The 10,321-nt window shown below is 29.1% G+C and overlaps 1 protein-coding gene across 1 annotated transcript; it reads left to right on the top strand.

Annotated features, from left to right (window-relative positions):
* The first annotated feature begins 6,996 nt into the window (after nt 1-6,996).
* Nucleotides 6,997-8,688, top strand: LOC104726002 (vascular-related unknown protein 4-like). Its single transcript, XM_010444755.2, has 3 exons — nt 6,997-7,422; nt 8,180-8,257; nt 8,382-8,688. Exons 1-3 carry the CDS (start codon nt 7,087-7,089, stop codon nt 8,487-8,489), a joined length of 522 nt encoding a protein of 173 aa, XP_010443057.1. The 5' UTR covers nt 6,997-7,086; the 3' UTR covers nt 8,490-8,688.
* Nucleotides 8,689-10,321: the final 1,633 nt, after the last annotated feature.

The raw sequence follows: 10,321 nt of genomic DNA, 5'->3' as shown, positions 1-10,321 counted from the left end.
AATAAAAAAGGGAATTAGTCACGTACTATTAAATAGGTTTTCGACTTTATGGTTACAGTTTCGGTTTTTGGTATTTTTGGCTTTTCATGTTTTATGAAAAAAATGTTACCTTATTTGAAAAATATACGTATACTTAAAAATCAAATTTTGGAGATTTTGTTTCTCCAAATAACGTTGTGTCAAAAATCGTAGGTGTGTTATGAACAGATTACATGTTTTTTTTATGCGTTATAATTATATGTTTTGCATTGGTGACATACTTTAGGAATCATTTTTGATTACCCTAGAAAAAAAATCACATAGAATTAGAGACGCCTGGTATGATTTATTATTTTCAGATGATTTTTTGTCCTTTTTTATTTTTATTTTGTTGTTTGTAGATTAATAAATACTTACAGCTTATATATATACATCATATTTTTTTTGGCAGAAAAAAAAAATCTAGTCATGAAATAAGATGCTTCGTAATATATAATAAAAAAAAAAGTCAATGGTGGTTGTACGTATCAACTCAAAAGTTTGCATCTCAAGTTACTTTGCTTTTAAAAAAATATCTCATAAACTAGAACCAAAGAAGAAGAGTCAGTGTGCCTTCATGCTTCAGCCCCATGCATTTCACACGAATAATAATGGTAAAAGATCAATTGGTTCAACCAAACTTCGTTGAACTAAAACCATCTTCTCAAGAAGTGTAATATAAAATTTAAAAAGGTTTATGAAGTTTGAACTGAAACTAAATCTCAACTTATGTAAAAGAATTAAACGAGTTTAGAAATTTTGAAAACTCTGATCAATGACGAGTCGAAAACTGTAACCATCGGATTGGTCACCCTAGTTTCAAGCATCTTTTACCCCAAACAAAAAAAAGTTTCAAGTGTCAACCATCTTCAAAAGTTATATGTACATCTAGGAGTAGGTGTGTTTTAGTACATGTCAGAAACTGAACTTTACTAAATTGTAGATACACGTTATAACTTGCCCGGCCGAAGCCCATTAGCCCCACCAAATCGTTATTGTGTTTTACTCATTTCAGAATATAATAGTATCAATTTGATTATCTTAACTAGTGCTATTCTTAATAGTTAATACGCAACAATATTACAGAAGAAAAATCGATAATCAATATACATTATGTTACAGCACTCGCAAAACTCATTATCTGCTAACGTATTTTGCATCATCACTCAGGAAAACAAAAACTTTGCAGCTAATTAAATGATTACATAACTTCAACTAATCTAATTTTTTTCATAAGCTCACAAACTTGCACTTTCACCCCAGTTTTAGAGAAACATAGATGTGATGGTTTTATCATTTCGAACATCTTATTAAAAAGAATTTTCTAGTTATTCAAAATGTTGATTTCATTTTTAATACTATTCTTCCTAAATTTTTACCAGTCAGCTCTTGTGTTCGTAATACGTGTTCTGTTTTAACCGCAGTTTTGACTTATGAGCTTCCGCTCAATTCCATAGGTTGGAGCATCCAATGCATGTATATGGGAGATCTGGTGTCCTGTCGGAAAGAATCGCTTCACCTAGCAGTGAGAATTTGGTGTGCTAGAAAAACATTAAAATAGTTAAATTTATTTTAATATTGTCTAACATTTAACAAAATAGACAAAGTATTAGGAAAAATATAAAATATTTTTCTCTTTGGATACGGCGGCTTAACAATCTAAGTCCTAATCATTAATTGGCCTTAACCGCTCTCTCATGATCATGTTTAGCTTAACAACTTCGGAATCTTTGGTGGCTCACATGCGAATGTCATAGCATGTGCATTTCAGTTTCCCGTGGCGGCACATTGCTATACGTGTCGATTTGCAATTTCACTTAGTTTCTCCTTATTTGGCCTAACTCAGAAGAAATTTAGAATGGGGAAAAAACACATATGAAATTTACTCTATGAATCTATGATTTTACTTATACAGTTATACATCAAGAAAAGAGATGCAATTTTGTAAGTTCGAATACTAACTTTCGATGAACAACCATATGATATGTTGAAAGGCTAAAAAGCTGTATGTTTATCTAACCATATGATATGACTTGACGCAACAAAACTTACTTTAATTGTAAATATACAAAACCATTGACCTATTTGATTATGTGTAAAGTACAAAATAATATTCCTTAGTTCAACAAAAGATTCCTTTGATCGCAATTTATTTAATTTTAAAGCGTTAATTGGAAACCCACTAATCCCTCCATTGCCACGTAGACTTTATGTCAAAACTACTATTATTTAAAAAAAATTATTTAAAATTTTAATAAAATTGGGTTATTGGATTCAAAGTTTTATAAAATCATTAAAAGTTTTTTGTTATTCAATTAAAATAAAAGAATCTAAGATTGTTAATGAATTTAATTATTCTGTTATTGGTTCATGATTTTAGACATTTTTTTTACAAAATAAAATCATGGAAAGTATCACAAAAATATAAGGATTGTTTGGAGCACTTTACAAGATTTAAAAAAACTAATCAACAAAACTCTCTAGCAATCTTTAACAATCTTTCACTTATTCACTTTTAATAATTTTGTTGAACTCTTCAAAAATCTTTATAAATTAAAATCCAATAACATCCCTTTACTGTCTTTTTTTCTTCACCCTAATTCATTAATAGAATACGGTTGAATTATACAAAACCTCTAGAAGAGTCAAGATTTCTTCGGAATTAAACCTAGTGATACATAAAAACGTCCAGAGAATTAGACCTAAAAAAAACATATAGAAAATATCTTGGCATCTCCAAACCCACTCTATTTTAGAATTAAAATTCTATTATAAAGCAACATTTGTTTCAGTTCTACTATATATTTTATTTTAAAATAGAGAAAATGATAGGATTGCTCTATATATACTATTTTAGAATTAAAAATAGAGTAATACATGAGAAAAACACAATACTCTATCTAATATATATATATATATATATATATATATTATACATTGGAGATAGTCAAGAAAAGTTAGAAGAATCTAACTAAAAAGCCAAAGCAAGGATACTAAGAACTTTTCTTTTGTGAGTAATCGATTAGTATTTCTATAGAACACTTTACCAATAAAGAAAGATTAATGATAATAAACAAGAAAATCCAAAATAAAAATGCTTCAGAGTTCAGACTAACTTAAAATAAATAAAAAAATAAAAATTAAAACAAGTTCAAATTGCTTTGATCTAGTGGTAAAGGGAGAAAAATCTCACAACTTGAGTTCGAGTAGCGTTGGTTATAGGAGTTCAAAATTTAAAATGATTTCTCCCACCTTTGAACTAAGAAGTGTTTAGGATCATTTCTGAATTATTAAAAAAAAAAAAAAAAAAAAAAAAAAAAAAAAAAAAAAAAAACCATCTCCGCCTGCAATAGTAACAAAACATCAAATTTATTTTCTATATTATCCGAAGAACGATGGTCCAAATTTCGTGTGTGTAATATGTTATGTACCTATATTACGACAGTCTATAAATCATCGGAAAGTATAGTGCTAATTCACTTTCAATAGTACTAACTACTAAGATATATTTCGTAATAGTTTACATTAGTGTGGTTTGTATCATCGTTCAAATTTAAATGTATATCCGTTTTTGAAATTTGGTTACATTATCATATTAATACATAATTTAGGTGTTACAAAACAATAACAAATTTCGAATTATATATTTTTATATTTTCATTATTAAAGCTAAATACTAATTAGTCACTGGAAAGCACTTCAAACCAGCGATGGTTTCAGTTTCAGAATGCTTTCGACAACCAAAAAAAAGAAAACGCATTTTTTGTAACTTCGCTTATTTTGTTTGATGTATCTTTCAAACCACTAGTTATGTCACCTTTTGTATATTTATAATCTTCAGCCTAGATGTAAATAGATGCTAAAGAAAAGAAAACCAACACCCTCAAATTATTTCGGCTTGGAACAATTGCGTTGTTTTGGATGAGGTGTGGCTGTCGATCCTGATATCACCATGGTGCGTTTATTATATCCAACCAACTGTCTACCTTCAAATTAACCGAGTTCTAGTCTAGATTTTTGTCAAAAATAAAAATCAAAAATAAAAGTCTTGGCTGGTTTCAACTCTCACGTTAGTAATCGTGTAAAACAAAGAATATATAACATGACGAAATAACAATTAAAATAAAGAAAATAAAGGACACATATTTATATAATTAATCCCTAAGTTCGGCATCTCAATAAAAGAATAGATTAATTTTTAAATGAAATAAAATCTTGGCAAGATCTTCTATTGACGTATGTCAAAGAGTTTTACAAAGTCAATGACGATAGATTACTAAATTAGAGGTTGACAAATTCTAAATCATTTTTGTTGGTTTTTTATATTAATTACCGAATAAACTTATGTAAAAAAAAAATTCAATTTGTGGACATTGTTCATTTGTTCTCACCCTCGTTATTTTTTTTTCGAGATCAATACACTTAATTCGAGCTTTAACATGCAAGGTATTACGGTATTTCTGATCAAAATTTCACATATAAAATGATAGCCTTGAACGAAAGCGTAAATTGATCTTAAAATATGTAAGAAAAACATTAAGTCCTTTTATTACAATGACTTACCATGAATATAGTTACAGAAAAAAACTAGACCTACATAAGATTTACAACTATAAGCAACCCATGAGTTAATTAGAAAGAAAGTGGCCACAAAGAAAATGAAGATTGACAAAAAGAAAAAAAAAAAAAAAAGACAATGAAGATTACAAAAACAAAAAACAAAAGACAATTAGGATGTCAACTAATGTCGGGTGAAAGTAGGACTTATGATCAATTTGCACCATGTTTCTTTATATTTTAGGTTTGTAACCCCATGCATTCAACATTCACATATATGCTCTCACATGCATCGATAAATGTTTGATTTTATGCTATCACATCCATATATTTTCCCTCTTAATCAAAAATGTTGTTTTGTTTGGAAGTGTAACAGCGAACGTGTGATTCACGAAAATTAAATTTAGTATCAGTATGTATGGTCTGCAGAAGTTTAACTTTATCAGCATGACAGCCTTCGATATTCTTCTCTTAAATCATGAACCATGCTCCTCAAGATATTGATACTATATTATTATAAGAAAAAAATGAAATGAGTCTACTATCACCATACAAAAATAGTTTAGTAGTATTGGTTTCATAATTAGATTTATTTGTGGATAACGTGAAACCGGCGCATTTTCTCGTTGATTTATTCATAATCCAGAAGTTAGTAAATTGATTATTCAATTGTGGGTTTCTTATGGACCAACAAGTGGATAAATAAGAGAACAATTTAAATAGGAATCTAATGATGTTTCAGTCCACTCTATTCATCAATTTATAAATCAAGAATGAAAATTCGAGGTCATACAATTTACAGTTGCAAGTTAATATCTTTTGTTTTTTTCTTAATTCCTTCCCATTAAAATTTTTTTGTTTAGGTTTTCAATGTAAAAATTGATATAAAATTTTATATTTAATTCAGATTACAAAAGAATATCATATTCAGTTTGAATTTAAAAGATATAGTTTAGTAAGAGAAATTGTAATATATTTAAGAAAAATTGTAATTTATTTTATTAACTGATATGAAAAGTGTCAATACGACAATTACTGCAAAACAGAAAAGTATTACAAAAGTTATTTACTGTGAAATTGACGATATATAGCATTATCAGTTTATAAGTATGTTATTATGGAAGCACAAATCCTGATACATAATTTTTTTTTGAATGATATTAAATTAGTCAACCAAAAAAAGATCTTTACTTTGTTTCTGTGATACATAAATTTTTTTGACACATCAAATATATTGATATAAAAAATACAAAAAATCATTAATTCAAACAAGTTGTTATAGATAAAATACAGGAGTATGAAACAATTTCGATAAAAAACTATATAATTTACAAATTTAAAATCAAAACTACTGTAACCCAAATTGAAAAAAATATTTTGAAGAAAAAACAGAGAAAACCAGAGCTTTTAAATTTCTTTCCACATACATATGTTTTTTTCCCTTCGACACACATACAAGGATTAAACGTGTTAATAAGAAATTTTAAGGTTTATATGATACACTTGGAGTATCCATTTTCGTGCTATCTTGTAAAATTTACGTGTAAATACTAAGTTGCATATTGTTTATCGACATTAATTACCCGAACAAGTAATTTACTTGTTAAAACCTGCTCCTCATTTTCCATTTCATATTATTTATATGGAGCAGAATGTGACACATCTCCCTCCAATCGTCACACTAGAATGCATAACATTATTTATAATATGGGTACCGGCTTCGCTTTTGTTTCAGATATCTATATGTTAATATGTATATATACCTATATATATAATACTTCTATATTATATATAATTAGGGGATAATGCACCAAACGATTATTCGATAGAAATTATATAAAGTAATCATAGAGTAGTTCGAGGGAAAATCATGTCCAAAAACTTGGAACCTTACTCTTTTTTTTTTTTTTTGAACAAACGGAACCTTACTCATGAGCACTTTTTATATGTGTAACCATATACAAATACATATATATATAGCCGTGATTAAGATATTACAAAATTTCGACATTTTTTTTTTGATATTACTATTCTAGATTATTGATGTTACAAACATTTTGATAATTCAATACTATTCATAAAATTTTCATAACTCAAGCTTGAATTTTATAATTAACTATGTATGTAAAAATTCATATTTGTGTTTTGATTTGTAGAATCACAGTATTAAACTGGTTTGAACATTTCAAACCAACTTTTATTACAACCTAATAGAGAAAAGAACAGATAGAGCGACCCCACAAACCAAGATTCCAAGCCAACATTCCCCATCATTGACAGCAAAATAAAATTAATTTGTAAGAAAACAATTATATATAATAATTTGATTAATTCATTAAATAGTTCACTAAGCTTATTAAAAACATATATTTCTCAAAAACTCTGCTATGTATATAATACACCCTCACGCATGTTTCATCTGTTGCCACCAAATTGCAAACCAACTAACCACACAAAGAAAACTCTCTTCTTCTTCTTTTTTATTTTTTCGTTTTCTCTTCCGAATTTTTCATGGAGAGTTCAATGAACAATGCTTTCATTATGAGCAAACTTGAAACAACGGCGTTTTCAGGCGACCAAACTCCGGAGGAAAGCAGCTGGACTATGTACTTTGAGGATTTCTTCGAGGCTTCTTCAAGCATAGTGCACGTCGGAGATTGCAGCTCTTCCTCCATCTCCGACGCAGCGTCGTGCGTGGCCACTAAGAAGACCCTCCACGTCTCTAAGCAAGAAGGATCTAATAGTAATTCCATGAACATCATCAAGAGGACAAGAAATAGAGAGATTCCTTTTGGTCGCCATCATGATCTTGAAGACACTGCCTCTTCTCCTTCTCATAGCCCTAACGTCAGTGTCTCCCTCTCTCTCTCTCATTCTCTCTACGAATATATGAATACGATTTTAACAACCAAATGGTGATAATTTAGTGGTTTTTGCCGCGTTGATCAACACAAAAGATCGAGTTTACTATTCACAATAATGCGGTAAAAACAAAAAAAACCTTGACTTAATCGTGGAAACACTACGTATTAGAGTTTACAACGCAACACCTTAATGGAAAATTTATGAACTATATTTAGTTATAGCATATATTATTCATTTACGTACCTTTGAACAATTTCCTTCTTTATTTTTATTTTCGTTGTATGATTTTTCTAACAACGTGTCTTTAGATAATCTTTCCCTCCTATTAGTTTTGCAAAAACACTCGATCGACTGTTTATTTATAAATTATAATCCATGATACATATATAATTATAATATCTTATCTATTCATTTTCTGATTATGGGGACATTGGATTGATAAGGTTAGACGTCAATGATAAGAGAATACTTTCTTTTTCTTTTCTTTTTTTTTGCCAAGAGAGACGACCAATTTTTAAATATTTTGGGTTTTGACTAGCTCATAATTGAATTATACTTCAAAAAAAAAAAAAAAAAAAACCAACAACTTACAATCTGTTCCATTTCTTAAGTTCCTATTTGACATCAATGTATATCATAATCAACTTTAAGAAGTCAAATGTACCTAATTAATTTAGGATATTAGTAAATGAAACTGTTATTAATAATTAACAGTTTATGATTTTTTTATTTTCTTTAGGTCTGTAGCATGATGAACCACCTATTGGACAACAACACTAGACACGGGGGTTGCATCGTTGGTGATGACACAATTAATGTAAGAAACACACTAACAATAATTTTAACTTTATATCGCTAGCGTTAGAGTTGATCAATCATATACGTTATACGAATTATTTTCGATGTCTAACAATAATTTACCATACGATAATTTTCAATAGGAGAAAAGAGACAGTGCATTGCAAAACCAAGGTGGATTATCAGTAGCCTTGGAGAAAAAAGGGCTTTGTTTAGTTCCTTTATCTATGGTCACCAACTATCTTGGTTGATATTTATATAATGGTCCTTATTCATTCTTTTGGTTTCCAATAATTTTTTTTCCTTTTAGAATATAAATATTTGGTAGATATTTTCAGTCATATATGTAATATAACTGTTGAGATATGCTTGTGTAACAAATTACATATGGCAAGTGAGTTGTACGGGGGCATTCATATTTTCACTGGAATATGCATATTTCGATTATGAGTTATGATTCTTCACACAATCATTAAGAAAAGTCTCAAAAAAAATTTATTTTTATTTTGTCTCGCTGGCTATGCACCAAAAATCAGTTTTCTATTTACCACATTCTTAACAAATGTGGTAGTACTCACCTAATCGCCATAGGTCACAAGATGACCGTGCATCTAGTTATATATTTTATTCTCCACACCAGAATAAAAGCCACAACGTGAGAAAGCTAAAAACGAGATACAAACAAATACATAGGTCTGAAATTTTTTTCTAAAGAGAATTGTGATTATGATTCACTAAATCTAGGGGTATATGACATACTTTGTAGTTTCTACTATAAACTGCATTTCAAATTTTGTATATGTAGTATAAGATTTTCAATTTGGAAAGCATTTAATCCTAACATGGCATGTTTAAGATATGCATATAGTTTCTATATTGTTTTGGAAAGGTAATCATATTTACTTGTTCCCCCTAAAATGTCAATCTCCTTACTCGCTCTATAATTTACGTTTTCTTTTCTTTGGGTATCAATGTTAAGTATAATTAACTTCTTCTTTTTGACATCATAATTTATCGTTTCTTTAGATACATGAGCTATAATAGGAAGATATATCATTCGTTTGCCCAAAAAAAAAGGAAGATTTATCATTCACTAGTCGTATCTAAGTTTTCCATTTTTTGGTCATCACTAATACTTTTTTGGTCATCACTAATATCGAAGCTAATATTAATATAAACCTCTTCTTTTTGATAGAGAATATGTAATATTTTCTTCGGCTTTCAATACGGAAAACCAAAACACAGAAATTAAAAGAGAAGGGATAAGGGAGAATGGAGGGCTGGGCGCCAGTGGTGCTTATAGGCTTTTTTGCAGTTTTTGCATTCTATTTATGTTTCTTCATCTATGTGTTTTACGTGTATTGTACCACCAAAGACGATAATCCTTCATAATCTGTTTTCTAGAAACATAATTTTGTCTATGTAGTTTTTTTTTTCTTTTTTCTTTTCTCATCAATATTAATCTATCGTTCCATTATTTTTGTTCATATATCTAAAAGTAGTTCTTTTGGCCAAAGTTTGTATATAGCCTTGGATCTAATTTTGTCCTTTGGCTGAAACGATGAACGTGACTTAAACCTCTCTAACTACTAATCAATGTCAGAGACTCAAAGTTGTTGAAACAAAACAACTAACAACTTAACTCGACGAAAAATCTACGATGTTGTTTACATATGTGACCCTGATTAGTTTCTTCGATAGTTTTCTAAACCTAATTTTCGTTATAAAAAAAAAACAAACCACATCGAAATATATAAACAGAAGATAAATTGAATATAAACCAATTAGCCAAACCAAAATCGATTTTGGAATAATCAAACCAAAAATTACGTTATTATAGAGATGAGAAGTCGTTACGAACGGTCATGGGTTTGGGCTTTTACACACCCCACCGTTTGTCAACAAACGCATCTCTCCCTCTCTCTCAACGAGCTTTGACCTCTTAATTAATCACCATAAAACATGTTAACGAAACCTATTTGATTAGATTAGTAGTAAAATAATTTGAATTTCTGTCTTTTAATCTTTTCTTGTAATCCCATTCCAAAACTGGACCCCCTCTTAAGATCTCTATTTGTTTTTG

This window comes from Camelina sativa, chromosome 11, assembly GCF_030686135.1.
Source record: "Camelina sativa cultivar CO46 ecotype springtype chromosome 11, ASM3068613v1".
Classification (NCBI taxonomy): domain Eukaryota; kingdom Viridiplantae; phylum Streptophyta; class Magnoliopsida; order Brassicales; family Brassicaceae; genus Camelina; species Camelina sativa.
The sequence above is the reverse complement of the archived record's forward strand: the minus strand, read 5'-3'. Positions and strand labels throughout refer to the sequence as shown.